This window comes from Rhopalosiphum maidis, chromosome 4 (assembly GCF_003676215.2).
Source record: "Rhopalosiphum maidis isolate BTI-1 chromosome 4, ASM367621v3, whole genome shotgun sequence".
In the NCBI taxonomy this organism is placed as follows: domain Eukaryota; kingdom Metazoa; phylum Arthropoda; class Insecta; order Hemiptera; family Aphididae; genus Rhopalosiphum; species Rhopalosiphum maidis.
The window spans coordinates 17,151,497-17,172,568 of NC_040880.1; the positions used below are offsets into that span (position 1 = coordinate 17,151,497).

At 26.7% G+C, this 21,072-nt stretch overlaps 1 protein-coding gene across 6 annotated transcripts in view; it reads right to left on the minus strand.

The window, feature by feature from the left end:
* LOC113549517 (eye-specific diacylglycerol kinase) overlaps positions 1 to 21,072 on the minus strand; it is a 201,050-nt gene that overhangs the window by 93,315 nt on the left and 86,663 nt on the right. For all 6 annotated transcript variants that reach the window (XM_026950860.1, XM_026950861.1, XM_026950862.1 and 3 more), the window contains one exon: positions 7,788 to 7,926. In XM_026950860.1, the coding sequence (XP_026806661.1) occupies positions 7,788 to 7,926 (139 nt within the window). The remainder of the gene's footprint in view (positions 1 to 7,787; positions 7,927 to 21,072) is intronic.

Genomic DNA, 21,072 nt, shown 5'->3' on the forward strand with positions numbered 1-21,072 from the left:
CCAAAGAAATAATATACTATACACTCACTACTACGGCTAGACCACGATTTATACATGAATAATTCATTTACATTTTCCAGAAAACGAACAGTACGGGACATCTAAAAAAAATATTTATTTACCTTGCTCTTTAAGAATTACTTACTTACTTTTTTTTTTTTTTTTAAATACCTGTATACTTTTACTCGAGTAATAATTAGTTTCGGTAAGACAAAAATCGATCGTCAAAAGTGTAATAATAAATTAATTCTGGTTATGAACATTTATATTCATACTGGTGTACCGGTGATATTCCATTTATATGGTATTATATAAATCATCGTCAAATGGTTTTTTTTTTAAATCGTCTAGTTGTATATATTTTGATAAACAATTGAATATTAATAGTGCTACACATTTTCGGACCAATCGTTCTACGTGGGGTCGCGTATTCTACAAAGTTACGTTATAAATATTTTAATATTTCACCTACTGCATTTTATGTACAAACAACGTAGGCGTACGTTGTTTATACAAATATTTTCAAAACATATTGCGAAAAGAGGTTTTTATGGTATACTATCTGAAATAAATATCGTGTATAGTTCAATATTTGAAATACGCGTATTCACTATGTGTATAATTTTTACTTTTTTAATAGTGTCGGCCAACATAAAACCACTTAACTATAACATTTTCTCGTCTACAACGAAACCCAGATTTTTATTGAATGCGTAAATTCAATGAAATTGTATCGATTAAAAATTGCTTTGCACAGCTTTTATAAACGAATTAACTATAGAGTACATATTATCACAATAAATTGCATACATTTTAAGTATACATTTCAAATGGAAAACTATTATATCTTATTTTTCCATTAAATAACGTATTGTGTAAATAAATTCTTGAATAGTTGAATTTCAAACCACTCACATATGTTATATTACAGATAATTCTTTCGGTGAATTATTTCCTACCATATCACAATATTAAAATGTAAAAATAGCAACAAATATATACATATTTTTTAGTGTTTAGCAAACTCTTCAAATAAATAATATTAAATTGTTATAATTTGAATAAATAATATCTAAATTGCTTAAAACACAACAAACATAAAAATAAATGTAATTGTTTATAGTAGAGATATGATATTATTGATTTTTTTTTTATAAAATACTTAATGTTATACATTTCTTTCTTTATTTATTTTTTGACATATTATCTACCTTTATTATTCCTATCACAATATAACTATATTTATAATTTTATTTACGTTTATTTTTTCTCAATAATCTGAAATTCGTTTGTATAATCATGTATATATTTATATATGTTAAAACTATTGTAACTAGTCTTTCTCTATAAAAATAAAATGTTATATAAGTAAATTACGATGGCAGTTTTGATGAAAGATATGATTTTAAATGCACAGAATTTCTGTAAAGATTAAATGGGATGTCATGAGATACCACAAAAAGTGTTTAATGTTTATTTTAAGTATGCAAAACCTTTAATAAATTCTGCACAGGAAAATATTGACTAATTATGTATTAATAATAAGTTATAATTTGTAAAATGAAAATTTACGTTTTTTTTTCATCATGACTGAGAGATGTAATTACTAAATATAACTACGGTGCAATGTTATATAATAAACAATTTAGTATTTATTGTATTTATATTTATATTTTTTAATTTAAAATTAATGATTACTCTACATGAACATAAACATTGACTGTATATGAACTTATATGTAATATTGATAAGGGGTTATTTTAATGAAATAAATAAATTTAAGTGGGGGGGAGTCGCGGATCTAAAAAAGTTACGCACCACTGCTGTTATACATAGCGTCCAAATCCGCACTTAACTGATTAGTTTGTGTCTATTGACTGGCAATAGAAGAATTTTGCGGCAGTCCAGTATACAGTATTTATAATTTAGCCAGGGAACCTATACTGGAAATAAAGATAATCAAATATAATTATATACATGAAAATTATGTAAAAATATAATATAACTAACGGCCTATATTGCCGATGTTCTTTTGATCAATAAATATATTATATATTACCTATATTTAATTGCAATACTTCTAATCGGCATGAACTTTATTGCAAATCGAAAACACTTTATAGTTTAATAACTAAATATTAAATAATATAATAATATATTATATTAACAAATATCACGATAACATCAGATAAATGTTAATATTTAAAATTAAAAAAAAAAATTGTATTTACAATGAATGATTTATGTTATTACATTTGTATTCATTTATGAAATAGAGATTGAGTTAAGCCAAATGTTTCTGCTGCAATTTTACATCTATAAATAATCATTTTTATTTATACTTGTTTAAAGTAACGTACCTAAATATAAATAAAAAAGTATGGATTGTAACTGTTAACAACAAAATTCTCTTTCTGTTTCAATTTAAACTAGATAAAATCCTATTTTTTCTTTTCAAAATAAAACCAATATGAATATAGATTATTAATGAACCACTCGAATACTCGTGTAATATTTCATTTGATTTCATACAAGCTTGCCCCGCTTTGCCAGAAAGGAAAAGAACATTTTTATTTACGTTTGCTATTCGTTTTATTGGAATTTAACAGTAAATTTATTATTAGTAAGTAACATTAAAAATATTATAAATATAAATAGGTTATGACTAAGCACATTATTAACATTCAAATATTCTTTTATTATCTTACATAAGTTTCAAATACAGTAATTTATAAAACTAACGAAAAAGAAAATTTTAAACGAACAGCTACGTCAATATTTGTATACAACTACAAACAGCAAACCTCGTAAATTAAATTAAAATCAATGTTATTAATTTTTAAATTTTTTTGTGCGAAGTTTGTTGACTGGTCTTATATTGCGTTTGTATGATTAATAAGAAATAAGCTTGATAGTATAAGTTATGTACTTTGGTATAGTAATACTTTATTTTTGTCTTTCACGCATAAATCTAATGTAGATTTTAATAGTTTTAAAATATTTAATATGGATTTTAACTTCTAAGTCATAGTAATTTTATAATTGTGTGTAATAATAAATATATTTTCACCCCCTCTCACAAATTTGATAGATTGACAATTAATTGTACAGTTATAGAGTAGGTACATCAATAATGAAAATATACAATAGTTGTATTTTTAGTTACTGTATATATAGTCGATTTAGTGTAAATAACATAGTGTTTTTTTATACGTTTAGGAAGGTTGATAATAATAATAATAATAATAATGAGAATAATAATAATAGTAATATAATTATGTTAAACATGCATAATGGAGTTACGATGTTGAAAATTACTCACAGTAGTAACAATATTAACCACTCATCGTTATTTATTAATGTTAATAGATACGTCAAAAGGGGATGTATACGCAGTAACCATTCTAATATATAACGGTTATTTGAGAGAGATATTTTCAACATTGAAACATAGTATAATATACATAATACATATTTTATAATAACATGACAAAATATTGGACGTTGAAAATTAATTTAATACTGCCCAGCACTTTTTTCATGCCGCACTGTAAATTAATTGAAATGTAGAATATGAAATAATTAGTTTGCGTGACATCGTTATATTTAATTAGTCAATTTTTGTTTTATAATTCAATTGAAAATTAAACAAAATATGAAAACAACTCTACGTGGATCTACAAATATTGTACTATTCTAATTTAAATTGTTATAATAATTATCATCACCATTGTCCATTTTAACTGTTTTTCGGACACTTTAAATGTTTAGTTAATAATATATGATACGTGTTACAGACAACTGTTGGCGTAGGCAATCTTAATACTCGTACATCATAAAACTTTAATGGTAAAACTTAAACATTATGATAATGTTATGTTAATATCTACCCGTAGGTCGAATAAACTTTGATAGTGAACTACAAGTCACGCCTACATATATATATATACTAATATTAATAGTAGTATGTATGTATATTGTATATGAAACACAAAAGCACGCAAAGAGGTGAGAATCGAAATTCAGATGTTAATTTCAAAAAAGTTTATTACGATAAAATGTACAAGACATGTTATGTAAGTATAGCCCATTATAATAAATTGTCATATTTTGGTCGACGTCTCAAAAATGTTAAATGGCTCATGCATTACCAACATGGACCACTTTCTTATAGACGATACAACGATAAAACAAGAATGATGGAAAAAATTTAAGCTACAGTTAATTGCATTAGTATAATTTATAACTTTATCCTTGAGAAAACAGTATTATAAAAAGTATCTAATTATTTAAACGCATTGTTTATGCACAAATCAATTGAAAACTATTCCCAGAATTATAGATGCTGCACGTAAAAACGAAAAACGAACCACCGACGCGCAATTATTATGACAAACGCAAACAATGGGATAGGCGATCACTGAGAATATGTATTTTTAATATATATGTAAAACGTGTACGCAGAACGTAAAAATAGTCTATGGATGGAAATACGTATACTACAGATTTAATTGGACTGAAAATTTGCATCAGAAATCAGTTGAATTGCGTCCCAGGTCAACGATTCATAATGACGACGTAGTGCGTGAAGAGGTTGCTATGTTTAATATTATATTAATAATTTACGATGTTAAAAGTAAAATTCCAGAAAAAACTAACTCACTGCAGTAATTAATAAACAAAAATTAAGTTTTATTGATCTGGATATAGATTTTAAAGTAAAACCTGAGATGAAATTTGAAGTATTAGCAATAAGATGTATTATAATTATTATATTTTAGGCATAATAAATAAATCAAAATGATTAATTTTCGCTCAATTTTTGTCAAGTCAATTCCAACAGATAGAAATGTTATTATTTTTTTTTTTTTTGAATGGGCTGTATTTAATGACTTATTTGTATGAACATGTTATACAACTAGAGATAAATTAGATTGAATTTTGTGAGTAGAATGGAATACGCTAATGAGTTAGATCTCCGAATGGAAGAGTCACTTATTTATTCAATTTCCTGTACCGAAAATATATTTTGTTTTACGGTTAAAATACTTTTTTGGTGTACATGTCTAATGTCTATATATTATAAACATTTTTTCCTGAAAGTAAAACCATAACCGCAGTGTTAGTTGTAAAACTTTACACAATAAAGTATTTAATAGCATCAAGAGTTATATGCATAATATAGTAACGTAGTATGTACAGGTCTGTGGTTATACCGAAAAGCTTTTATTTAGAGATCGAGCTGATATGAGACAAATGAATTTTGATTTTGATAAACTTTTGTTTGACATATTTATCTTATCTCGGTTTTGAATTATTTCTCCGTAGCATTAGCAAGCACAGTGATATTGTCATGTTGATTTCCATTGGGAAACAAAGTAAACAAACTTATCAGAGAGTAAAAAATTGAAATACTTGTGTATAAAACCCCAAGGCATTGATACGTAACAGTATCTGATTTAAAATGTGTCAAAACAACTATAAAATGAAAAAAAAAATCAAACATCAATATTAATATATTATTAAGTAATAGAGTTGGATTGGTAAAGGTTTTCCAATAAAACGGTATCAATTTAGATATTTTTAAACATAAAAAAAATAAATATTTATCAAAACTCTTAAAAAAAACACATTTTAATGAAACGTGCAAGCGTGGTTTAAGGTTTAACTCATTATTGATGAGTCAACACCAATTAGGATTGTTTTTCACTTGTATTGGGTCCCAACTAAGTATTATCATGTATATATAATGCATATACTACTATGTAATACGAATTATTATTTTGGTTAGGTATGTTGTTAAGCGATAGCCATCGACTTTTTTTTTTAACTAAAACATATAAATTTATCGTGATTTTCCATTTATTTGGTTCACTAGATTTTTTTTTTATATGGCATATCAGTAATGACATATCAGTTTTGTTATTTGTTATTATTTAAAGGTATTTTGGTGTAAGTTGATCAAGTTGTGAGATTCCTTCTGAGAAGTCAGTGGTATAAATATTAAGGTCATTCCCTTGAGGTATTTTTACATTGATTTTATGCTTATATAGTGAAATAAAAATTTCTCTTAGTAAAAAGCCGGTCTTTAAGGAAAGACTTTAAATAATATAATATAAATATATGTGTATACACACGAGGTCATTTAAGTATGTCCATCGTGCCAAAATTGGTCAAAATAGGTTGTGTAGTATCCATAGTTATAATATAATGATTTTAGCATTTTTTTCTCTTGTAAGGCAATAGTTTTGCTTACGGTTCTGTTTGCTTGGATATTCTATATATATTTAGTGAACTATCAGAAGATTTAAACGGAACATAAATTGATTCTGGGTATTAATTTACTTTTCTTAAATAGCTCTGTAAATTTTCTTCTGTGTTAATTTTTCAGAGTAGGAAATAAACTTTAAAATTATCAAAAATATGTAAGGATAACAAAACTAGATGAAAGTTGAGCAATCAAGTATACGAAATAATGATTTTCATATTTTATCAAGTTTACAAAAATGAAGATAAGTACTTATAACAAAACATTGTATTTATTTTTTGTTCATCACGTATTACGTTACTGTTTGAAACCGTGCACAACAAAATAGTGTAAAATAAGGTCGTATATGTGACGTTTTGTTAAAGTTGAATAAAATACGATTCGTGATTAAATTTGTAGTCATAAAATATTACAAATATATATCATTTTTTGTTTACAGAAGCCAAGTACATTATATACATATAATGCATAAAGTATATTTATACATGAGAATTTTTTTTTTTATATTTCCACAATCAATTCATAAATATAGTTTTATTTTTGTTTCTATATATTTCATCTAAAAACCAAAACATATTATAACAGTATTATATTTTTATTATCTCATTGTTATTTGTCCAACTAAAACTGGTATATTAATCTAAAAACGTTTCCAATAGTAAATTAAAAATTAATTTAATTTCAAAATGTCGATTAAAAATATTTATCAATAATTTTTTTAAATATTTGATCCGTGTTTTTAAACTTGTAATAAATGTACTTATATGGAATTTATAATGATAAGTCATATTGATAAATAATTAAAATTCTAGTTGCATATTCATTAGTTTAATAATTTATGGTTGCGCATATTTTAGGCATTTTCTGTGTTCAAATATGTGCATATTCATATACATTTTTACATTAAAATACAATACGTGTATTAATGATAACACATTGGTTTAGATCTAATAACCAACCTTATTATTTATTCAAAGCTATAAAGTTTCTAATAACAATGGAAAATACTGTAGGCAGGTAATATTTACGTGTAAAAATATCAAATGTATTTTATTTATGGATAATCGTAATAATATAATGTATTGTATAATATAATATAATACGTATATAATATTATACGTATTTATTTTGGATATTCGGTTGACCAGAAATAATAATTTTTATTTACGAATTTTGGTTACCCATTATGAACTTTAATAACACACAGAATCATAAAACTAAGGCAACCATGTGTGACGTGTTGTGATAAAACTTTTAAGGGATAGCATAATATAATAGACATAAAAATGGTTTTAAAACGGGTCTGATCGGAACAGCGAACGCGTTTGCTATATATATATACATATTGTGTGTTTATAAACCTACATGTAATATATAGGTAGTGTGTTGAATGTTCGCAAGTATAAATATTTACAATATTTACAGCGGTGTATATTACATTTATTATATTATAAAAGAAATAATTCGTAAACGCAAAACATCTAAAGCGTATTACAAATATGTTGACATTACAACTCACCGAGCACTCCGATTCGCCAATGTAGCAGAAGTCCACGTTGTGGGACGTTACGGACCACAGGTGATCGTCGTTGGCAGCTTCTTCCGTCCAATCGGGCACAATCTTTAAGAGTTTATCGTTGCCATCGGTTCCGGTGGCTCTGTAACATTGCAAAATAGGTACAATCAAACTCGGTATCACAGACCATACAATTATATTATACGAAAACAATATTACAAGAGGGCATATTTGACAAGTAGTTTTTTTTTACTTAAAATGTCAAATAATAATTTAACCACAGAGTGGGTCACTGATCTATATTTTTTTCTCCATAGTATGATGTAAATTTTGGGTGAAAATTGTGTTTACCTACGGCACTTACACGAGCTTTTGATTAGTGGACCTCGGTTTAATGGCTGCGGAGAGCCAGTAGGTAAAGGTAGTTTAAAATCAACCTATTGATTCCGCCAGCTACCAATGTTTACTTGCGGTCATCGTGGTTACTCTTCAAATTAATTAATTAATTGAAAATACATATCCATTTGACCTATTTATTTAACACTAAGTATCCCTTAATATGGCTCAGGTATTATGTAAATTATACATTATAACTAATCTTGTGCGCAAAAATACAATATTACACAATTATTTTTTAAATAACTACATATATTACAATAATATACATTTAAAAATGTAAATAATCCACGATTTATAATTGTTGATAGGCTTTCTATTAAATCAAACTGTTTTAGTCAAAAACATATTAGCTTCTTCTGTAAATATAATAGTATTGTATAAAACATTATCTATAGCGTTTATGTTAGTTTATATATTTCTTTATAAATTCCTGGTACATATAATTGTACATTTTTTAGTATTAAAAACAATTATTTAATACCGAGTTACCTAAACTTAAAACTTAAAATCAGCTGAATGGATTTTCTGCTGCATTTCGTAGCGAAATCGATATTGACGAAATGTATGTAAGTAGATCAATGATATTTAATCGAATTAGTTCTTCGACTATTTATTGTTCAATTAAAATTTATATTATACTGATAATTAGTTAAAATAATTATTAATTGTATTAATTTGTGTCATAAATCATAATAATGATATTTACCAATATCTATTGCAGGTTATTTTAATCTATATTAGTGCCTAATCTAATATTGCAATAAACCAAAATTACTATAATTTTAATATTTCACTAAAAAATGCGCGTTTGAAATCTTTCAACAATCGACAAGTAGCAGACTGTGAGATGTATGTTGAGTGGTAGATAGCATGTTGGGATATTGGTAAAGAATTTACTGTTTAATTTTGTCATACGGTGGTTTTATTTTATCAACCCCCTCACTGCGGGACCGATTCTATCTCTGGTGAAACGGTGATATTTTAATATGTGCATAATTTATTAAAGCTTGGTCGCTCCTCTAAATAATTGTACACCTCCGTGGGGAAAATGTTATGTTATAATGTCACCAACACTCCTGGTATTCTGTGGTATGTATTGTACTTATATGTGTAGGTACATATGATGTCCACGAGATTAATTAGATACATATTACGCATAGAGAAATTCGCTGTCGTCCACCACATTTTTCGTTAAAACGTACCTACTTTGTATAATATAATACAATACAATAAATAACAGATGTTGGTTGATAGCATTAAGTGGACACAGCGTTTGTAGGTACATTGGCTATGTAAGTATAACTTATTATTTAAATTTTGGCCATAAAATAAGCTTTATTCTGCCACCGGGAATAAATGCAATTTAACCATGTTATAAATCAGTGAGATTTTTTACCGTACTGCTATGAAAAAATCTCATATTGTTTTTGCTATTAAAATAATTTTGTGACTTATATTTCAATCGATATTATTATGGCCATGGTGTCGTGGCAATTAAACTAAAAAATGAGAATGAAAATATTCGTATTAATAAACAAAACTTTTTAGGTCCTATTGTATATACGAGACAATATCCTGCAGTAATGGTAATTACAATATACAGTTATTAATTTGTAAAACATTGGAAGTCCATTACATGGATTTAATAATGTTGTAATTATTCTTAACGAGAAAGTTATTTTGAACTCGAAACTGAATGACGTCATAGAACTTCAATTGGCTTTCGGAACAAAATAAGGAGTTTTCGTATTTACAAACTTATTTTGCCAAATTTCGCAAACTTTTGAACTCTGAATATATACCGACAAAATATATTGTTCCATAAACACATTTTAAATTTATATAATTTAATACTTAGAATTATTGAAATGGAAATCTTCGTTAAAGAAAATAGTTTCTGTGTTTCAAAGAGTCGAGTTGGTTGAAAAAAAGAGTTAACAGAGAATAAAACAATAAATGTAAATTAAATTTTGAATAAATGCTTAGGTAATTCATTAAATTATTTGGATTCATATAATTTTACGAAAACAAAAAATGCATAAGAACGTTAGAGGATACGTTAATCTAGAGTTCTGAAGATGTTATATGAGAACATATATGAGCTATAAGAGTTTTTATTCGTCCAATTTAAAAAATGATTACAGTTTAAAACATTCCTGTTTTAGATAAATATTTAATCGGAGATCACACTTCTAAGAGTGACATTTCGAAAGCGTTTGAGTTGACTTTGGACAATTATAGTCCATAGTCTTTAGAGATAAAAAAAAAAAAATTGAAATCGGAACCCGACTTGATATCGTTAAAAGTCGTTCGTTATGTAATATTATCAAATAAACCGTCTACGATCGTATTAACGGCAGATGGTTACAAGACGTAATCTAGATAGTTATGTCATCACAGTGAATGGAAAATTGTTCATTTACTAGTTGACACCACCGCTACTGTGGTTATAGGTTAGATTTCAACACGTTATATTTAGCAACTTATATTTCGATAATGGTTAAACAATGAACAAATACTATTTATAGTATTTACTTCTATTATATAGAATAATAATAATAATAATGTTTCGAATATGATGCTCTAAATGAAAAACTGAAATACGTTCACTTAAACGCTATAGGTACTGTAGACTGTAGAGTATTCTGCGTGTGTAATATTTTTATTATTTAACTGATGTTTAAATAATTTAAAATAGCTTATTGTGTCAAAATAATAAAAAGATTTTACATTTTCTTTATAATAGTTATATATTTTTTAGACATAATCTTTTAGCGAAAAATATATTCACCCAGACCAAGGTAATTTTGTATGAAAATTATTACCTCCATTTTTGTGCTAAATGTAAACTAGACTAGTGTGAACTGAGAAGAACTTTGTAGACGCGTAAAACCTACTGGTTTAATCTGCCTCCGAGTCTAGTTGTATTAAAATTAAACACTGTAGAAAAATTTTAGTTTAAAATAAAGTATGAGTACTTAAATTAACACAATGTACTATTTGATGATAATTATACTTTTATGGTGGAAATGTAAATCGTAAAATGTAATCATTCTTAAAGGAGTAATAAACATATTTTACTTTTGATTAAAGCATATAAATTCTTAGGTGTATATTTATATGCTTTTAACGAAGAAACAAGTTTCATAAATTTCCATAATAATTATTACAAGTCCCATTTTCAATTATTTCATTTGACCATAACACCATGTTATAATAAACACACACATATATATATAATAAACACAAATTATGCATGTAGGACGTAGCTAGGTTACACATACAGTAGTTAGCACATCAGAAATAAGTTTCAAGCTACAAGTTTTAGTGGGTCTTTCAATTATTTCAATTGATAAAGGATAGTTTCGAATTTGGATTAAGTTATATTTAGTTTTGGATTCACAAAAAATGAAAAGTAAGTTTTATTAATGTAACATATATTTTAGTAGTATACGTTTTAAAGAGTTAATAATTAAAATGTAAATAAAATAATATTTCATCAATATTATGAATTAAATATTTTTATTTAAATATGAGTACCTACCTACTTTAACGAATAAAATAACGATGTACATAAATAATGAAACAAATATATACTACACTACTACAACTAATAATATGATAATATAATTGTTAGTGGAACATATCACAGCTATATTTTGTATATGACACGGTGTAACGCTTGACTTAATAATACATAATATATGAGTACATAATACGCAACATATTGCTAACTTTGAACAAAAAAAAAATTCATTCATTCTGCTATTACAACTAAGTGTAAATTATCATAATAATTATACCAAGAATTTCTTGCATATAACAGCATCCAGTGTATAAAGTTCAAGTGTATCGCACTGTCGCACATAATATATAATAGACATTCATTCATTTCGATTTAATTATAAGCATTAATAAATTCATTAATTACTCTGTAGTCGATATCGAAGTAACGTACAATTTTTAATTCGAACAAATTGAAAAACTATTATCACACATTCGCGTCAATTTTGAATATATATTTATTTTTTCATAACGATATTATATTATAACTAGGGCTCGGAACTAAAAACAATTATATATTGCACTACATATGTGAATATATAAGAATATATATTTTTATGCGCTAAAAAAGTAATAAATATGCATGCACTTATGCACTTTAAAAAGTACAAATATGCTCTAAAAATATGTACATATTTTATTTTTTACACAAAATTATTATTTGCAGAAATATTTTTTAAAAAATATTATAAACACGAAAAAGCAAAACAATAAAAATAATACTGATTTTTAACTTTCAATCACAATTTAAAAAAAAAATACGATACAAGAATAATATATATCTAATAATATCTCTCAATATAAATGTATTTATTTTTTTATTTACAAATTTTCATAGTAAATCTTTATAAATTATAAAATATGCTCTAAAAAATTGTATAATTAAGAAATATGCTCTAAAATCTAAAAATCACTATGTATGCAAAAATATGCACTATAAACTTTTGATATGTTTTTCGTAGTGTCTTAGAACGAATTTCTAGCTCACTTAGCAATAAATCTAACGGTTCGAAAAAAAACCACGCAAATGCAACTTCCGAGCCCTAATTATAACTATACCTATTTTTATAACGATAATTATTGACCTTTCTCTGTACGTTTTGTTAAAAAAAAAAAAGACATTATTTGAGAAAATTCTCAAAGGTACTAAAAAAAAAGAAAAAAATATATACACGATGTACCGCGTTGACGAATACATACATAAATAACGTAAATAGAATCGAATACAAAAAAAGAGGCAAACGCCTTAAGTAAAACGCAAAATCGGTATTTATGCGTTATTTTATTATAAACCTCCAAGGTTAGATGTTTTTCATCTACCGCATCGAGACTGTTTAACCGTTGTTTTTGGAAACGACCGAAATACTATATTATACTCAGTGTACGGTCGTAGGTATAAAACCCCAGGAGCGTACGTGTGGAGTTTGCAAAAACCGACAGTTTGAACTTTCGCGATGCGCCTAAAAACATACGACGGTATATTATATTATAATGTTCTAGATGAAGGAAAAACATATTGTCCCCGTATAATAGTCGCGTGGTTCTTATATCTCGTTAGGTTATATTCGTTTCCCTCAGCACACACCTCGGCGAATAATACACGTAGATATTATGAATCATCACAGTGTATCTGCTATACCCATTATTTATAATTTATATACGTAATATATAGGCATAAAAGAGGATTTAATAATATTATACAAATATATATAATAGAACATAATATTATTAAGATTGGCCTAAATTGATATTAAATTTAAATAAAAATATAATTTTATATAAATTATATAAAATTTGTTCGTTATATCTGTGACTTGTGTATATTTTCAATCATAATACTTGCATATTGTAGACATTAGTGAAATTATTTAGTATTTTAATTTTAATTCTATGTAATTAAATTTAAGAAAAGGTTTAAGGACACCATATAACGGTGTACGATGAATTTTTATAATATTCATACCATACTATAGTTGTCTAGTTAGTGTTTATTTTTTATGCAAAAGAAAAATAAAATAAAAATATCAATAACTTATGGTAAAAAAACTATTTATACCTATTACTATACGTAAATTATTTAAATTATTCACTGTCGTTTGAATTGACTAATTTTATCATGATAAATAAATAAACCGTCTATGAACAATTGAACTTTCGAACTCTGAATAATTTAATCTTCAATCGGTGTCAATTAAGCTGGGGGATTTTCCTTAATTATATAATATTTTTCGATCTATTATGTATTTCGATATTTGTCAACGTTAATATAATAATATTATGATAAGTGTAATTTGACATAATATTATATAAAAAGATCACAGTGTGAATAGTGTTCGACGTGTCACGGATTTAAGTGTTTTATTGTCCTTAGTAAAGTTCAGATGTTTTTTCACACACATTCTTGTGCTTTACATAAAATTAACGAAGTACAGTCGTAGTAAATATATTATTAACATAATATACGCGTGTATTAACCTAAATAAACGTAGTTAAATTTTGTTTCCGTGTAAATTATTCGTACATAATATGCATAGTGTACCTTTAACACTTACAGGTAGGACTTTGGATTTTCGGTTTCAGTATCGAATCAGTAAAATTAATAATTTCATCCAAGCGAAACAAAATAGTTATATAAAAATTTGAGTTTTAATAACGTTGAGACGTCGTTGTCGATAATTATAACTTCTTTATTGTCCATGTCAGGAGAAAATTAAGTATCTTATTTTTAATTCGACGATAAAGCAAATAAAAAACTTATAATATAGAGCAAGAGCATAATATTCCACTATTTGAAAATACGTTTAAATCTGTTTATCAAGTTTAAAATATATTTTTCGATTAATAAATTTAGCTCATCGGTCATCACGAGGTACAAAAAAAGTTAATGAACAATACATTATATGGATTATAAAAATATTTAAATATTCCACAAAAAAAAGTTTCCTTTAGAGTTTTTTTTTTCCATAAAAAAAGTTAAAATTGGAATTGGACCCTTGTTTGTATAATGTCTATTATCTTAAAAAATCACTTTAATGATTCGATTAATCAATATTGGTCCCCTCTCAAACATGATTTAGTGATTCGCGAATAGTTCATTACATTTTAGTGAATCCTTTTTCCGTCTCCGATTTGTAGTTATGATCCCATACATTTTTTTTTCTATTCCCCTAAAGTTAAATTATTACAGTCACTATATTTTCCAATAGTGTACAATTATATATAGTTTTTGGGCGTGAATGAATATATAAATAAAATATCGTTTACAAACTTATTTTTTTTTTACATTGTCTGCAATCACAGTGAATTAATATTTCACTTACACCTGAATGGCTCTAAATTTTTTTACAAAACACAAACAACATGCGTACGGCCATAGAGTTTAAAAAATTGAACGAGTCATTGCCTCAAGTGCACAGCTTACTTTGACATTTTATCCGGCTTGTCCAACCGTGTTTTCTCTACCACACGGAATCTCACTCCGCCATCGTTCGTTTAAAATTAAAGCGGGCCGACAGTTTTCGAAGTCAAATATAATTATATATTTTTTTATTGGCGTTTTCCACGTTTTAATTGATATAGACGCACAAACAAAAGTGTATAGGTACTTGCTTAATTACTAGGGCACAACAATCACTTGGTATATTTTGAAAACACAAAATCAAAAATTGTACATAAGGCCTGGGCATCGGCCTGACTATGGTATTTATTTCGTTGTAATAATTTTTACTTTCAGGTTATTTTTATTATTATTATTATTTTTTATTATTATCTTATACTGAGGATGATTGATCGTTTCGCCATCTGCTTTTTCTTGATGTCATGTTTTAACGTCATTAGCTTCTTTCATTTTCTTGTTATTCGCATTTATTAATGGTTCATTTTTTTTTTCAAACTCCAACACGATTTCAATTTGAACGTATATACGTTATACAATTATTATTATTTTTACTGACTATTATATTTTATATGTAAGGTACAATAAAAAATAAAAAATAATTATTTCTAGGTATAAAAATATATTTTTGTTTATAATTTATGTAATAAAAAAAATAACTTGACTTTATAAAAACAGTTGATTATTGGAAATTATAAGCCATAATAATATTTTCATTTGCGTATGAACTTTAAATAAGCCGAGTGGGGTCGTACAGTTGAAATGTGTTTAATAATATGAATGTGTTTTGCGAAATTCAACGTCCGTTGTCACTGTGTGCTGCAACTGATGTTGAGACTAATGTCGCCTTTTGAAATACTCGAATAGGTACCGCCGGAATCGCAAAACCCACGTTTTATTAAATTATACAATAAAATGTAACTTATTATTTTTTTTTTTTTTTATTGATCTCATAAAACGTGGGCTGCAAGGGCCATTAGTTTAACTTAACTTAAAATTAATTTACGAAAAGTGATTGGGTTACATGTTAGATACAATGTTTACATTTAGGTATTTGTAGCTTAAATTATATGTAACTGTATACCGTGAATGTGGTTGTATGCCATCACGGCCAATATTTACCAAAATATTATTCATGTTTGCCATCAAGCGGATAAGCCATACGCAATAAATTATCACCATAATCCGTATATGTTTTGTGTTATCCCATTAGAGTTAAACGATGTCAACATATTTGTATACGCGCTAGAATTTTAATTAATTATCACACATTGTTATACTTAGGACTCGATTAAAAACATCCATAGCTTATGAAACAACTCAGCCAAGAATCACGCTAGCCCGTGGGACAATTTTCATCCCAAATTACATGCTGAGTAAAATGCGCATCATATTTTCCCCTAGATTCTGATAAATGTACAAATTTTATAATATCAACCGACAATGACAATACATTAGTTCGTATACTCTTTACAAATTTGTATCTACTTAAATTATAATATAATACGTATAATTAATCAAACCAAGTGGTATGAACTTATAACAGTTATCTTAAGTTAACTATATTTGTCATTTGGTCAACACTAAAATACCAACGTATTACAATAAACTTATTTATAAATACATTTTATATTAAGTAAAATATTACATTTTTTTCTATTATCCACAATATTTTCACAAATGCTCTTTTTCAAACACACCATTTTCATTTTTTCCTAGAATTCTCGTACCAGATTACAGTAGTTTATATATTATTGATATCCTATTAATTCTAATCAGCTTCATTATATTACAATAAGCGTTTTATATCTATACTTTTGATATAAATAAACTGTATTACATCTGCCGTGTGTCACTATAAACTAATTTACGTCGTTGAAAGAAACTCATAGATTGCATATATTTATAGCGATAGAATATCGTGACTCGCCATCCCGGTCACTTGGTCACGATCACCTCCACGTGATTACTGCGAGTCGTTCATATTTCACATTCCAAAATGTCGCGTTGACAATTCCAGATGCGCTTTTCATTATGCGCACTTAAGAATTCTGAGTATGATATGTATGTATATTGTACATATATATATATCGGTAATTCAATTCTCTACTGTTGGTTCCGTTGTGGAATAAATGATATACAATACTAATCGAGTTAAATTTTGGTCACACGAGGACATGAGATAAGTATCAGTAGACATATCGAACTGCGTTATAAATTATAATAATATTATGTCTAATGGGTTTAGTCAGTAAAAATCAAACGGCTGCACATGAAAGAAAGACATTTAAAATATAATACTACCTAATTTAGTCCATCTTTAAATACTGAGTCTAGTCAAATTACAAAAAATAATCATATTTTTTTCACATTTTAATAGACTTAGGTAATACTACTGCCCGTAACAAAATAATACTACAGGTATAGTTAAAAACGTTATTTTTTATGTTGATTGAAAAAAAATTGATTTATGCGTGTAATATTTTATGTGTAATTCAGTTACTTAAGACATAATATAATAATTAATGGGTAAATAGTACTATATAAAATATGTATATAATTCAGTTTTTACGTCTTATGTATAAATAAATAAATAAATAAATATAAGTAATGATTAAATTGAATTTCTTATGTTGGTAATAATATATGAGTAAACTTTGTACAATACTCGTATATTAAAATCATATTATTTTGTCTGAAAGCAACAACTGCTTTTTTTTTTATAATTTTTTGTAATATGAATACTTCTCATTTTTAGGTATGCATTGAATTTTTATCAAAATGTAATAATAAATTGATAAATAAAGCTAAATATAGCATAGAATTGTATTTTAAATAGAAGGATTCACAATCATTATTGGTCTATACCGAAGAGTATGTAAATGAGGTCCGCGTTTCAGGAGGATAATGTGAGACATTAATTTAATTTTTTGAATATAATTATTAAAGTTTTAATATTCTATTGAGATAATATGGAAGTTACATTATTTTATTTCTCTAAATAATATTCATATCAAAATAATTTAATTTAAAAAACGACTTGCAGTTGTTTTGACAAGGTAAATTTTGTATTTTATTTAAAATAATCTTATTAGGACTTAATTAGTTTATGCCCAAAACTTAATTAGTATTTTATTATTTTCACGTTAAGTTATGGGAACTTAATTAATACACACGAAATCAAATAGTATCTACCTGTATTATAATATATTTATAAATTATACTGGAAGTTTAATTATTCGGGTATAGGTTATGTTTTCTAAGAATATAACAAATATCTACGAGATACAAGAAAAGTTATCATACACGTCATGTTATTAGAAATATTTCACCATTAGCACATAATGTATTGTGTATTACTATGATTTATTATGAATCTAGGGGTTCAATCTTGGTTCCAATTCTCGTGTTCAAAGATTAAATTAAATTGTAATTAACTTATAGTTTAATAATTCAGCTAAAATATGTATTAATACTAAAAAATAGAACAAAACACGACGGGATTCGATCGAAATTATATGCATAATATAATACATTTTTGCATAACCAATTACCAATTGAAATTCTGAACATTATTATCTGCTATTCTGCTGAAATGACAATTTTATGTTAATACCTAGTTCAGTATATGTACTAACTTCAAATAAGTATCAAGCATTACCAGTTACAATAGTAAATATACGTCATAGGTTAGAAATATTTTCTTTCATCCATTTTGTACATAATTAATAACGTCTAACAACCTTATAATTATTGGTATGTTTGTCAATAAAATGCATACACTCTTAATTAGTTAAGCATGAATAAAATAACGGGGTAAAAATATTTGGAAATGTAAAGAAAAAAAAATAATAAGACCATGTAATAGGATACACGAACTTTGCAATACAGTGAAAACCGAGTAGAAAAACAATTAAAATTAAATGGTTTTCATCTTGTAAGATTGAGTAATAAATACTTCAGGGTCGTAACTTGATAGTTTTAAAATGATTAAATATTTATACAAAAACGAGTATAAAAAATACATAACAATAAAAATAAAACTATTGCGTTCGAGTAATTATTTACAAGTAACAATAAAATAAAATAAAATTGTAAAAGGCAAATATTATCACATGTAAAAGGTACGATAGCGTTTCATAAAGAAAAAAATACTCTACCTAAAAGTTTTTTGGTTAGAGTAAATATTGATCGAAAAATGGTCGAACACAAAAAACGCGCATTATAATAATATTATGTAAACACAATTATTTTAGTCGTTATTACTACGGAGCATCCTTAACGACATTCACGCGGTCACGTCCTCCAACCGGTTTTTGCCAACACGAGTTAGTTATATTATATCGACGAAGAGATATTTTCATTGCAAATTTATACAAAGGATTTATTAATTATTGAAATAATCATCGTCGCGGCATTTATTTTATAATTAATTCTAAATATTGCAGAAAATCGCTGTAGAAGCATATGCATGTAACTGTCTATCCCTGTGAATTATATAGTTGACATAATGACGTGAACTTTGATGAGACTCTCTCGGTTCGTAGTATATCGGTAAATGGAAAACGATGAGTTTTGTTTGATCGGGGTCGATGAGGATCGCAAATAAATAATAATATTCACGCACAAGATTCGTCCAGCATCACTAAATAATTTATATGCAAACTCTCGGAAGATGAAGTGAAAATGATTTGATTGAGCAAAGGTGCGGCAAAAAAAAAAAACGCCGATTAAACGAAAATGACCGATGACCAGACCTAACCTTAGACTCAGAACGTAAATCTATATCTTAACATAAACAAATCTATGGCATTCACTATGAAAAGATGTTCCACACTACACTCTTACTCTCTTAGTTCACTTCACACTTCAACTTATGGAGTTTTTTTCTTTTAAAAGGTTATGCACTTTTATTATTTCCACTAGAATTGTGTTTTTTTTCAACCAGGCGTAGTACGTATTATTACACAATGTAGTCGCTGCTTTTTGAAAATAGTCCAATTTCGTTAACTTCTTCGTTCGTTAAGATCTGAGTCCAATCATTAGGTTTTAAAATCATTTACGAATACATTAATCATATAAACCTTTATTATTCCTAAGCATATAATCATCAATTACAAATGGTCAACCACACATAATAATGCGCATGGTGTTTACTTATATAGGTCTGTAAATTCTAAATAATAAAACATCGATATAATATGATTAGGCAATTGTAAAATTCTTAGCGAGCACAATCGATTTTAAAACTATTTACTAGACTTACTTAAAAGTTTCTATAGCGAGAACTCGAATAAATGCACGATTCAAGCAACTCAGCTACGGGTTAGGTGTGCTTAAAAATGTATACTCAAATTGTGGAAAAAAAATTATTATTACTATTTATGGCTATACTTTAGTACTATTAACGACTGGAAAAACAATAAAGGGGAAAATAATAACTTTTAATCGTGAAATTTTACTCTTTGGGTTATGTTACTCGTTAATCCACTACGGTTTTTATACAACTATACAGTAGTATTATTACTACTTAACAAAACGAACTTGATAATGTATTGTTTATCTTGTGAAGACACTTCCGTCTAGACTTACGTCATAATATACCAATTATTTCAACCTCGTGTGAGTCACTTACCATCTCTTGCCAGACTGCATTATTATATTTTATTGCTTATATTCATAAATGCTATAATAACAGGGTTAATTTATGCAATACGTGTGTGCGTGTACTATATACATAGAGCCGGCAGACTCTGGGGATCCGAAACCATCGTCTCTAGTACGCCACAACATCCTGGGATCCCGGACCGAAGCCCCGCAACCGCCATTATTCACTACAAGTGAAATACGGACTGTCGATGTGAGATAACTAGGTATTTGACTGAAGTCTGACAACGACGTTCTATTTATGTATATTTATACAGCTTCGGC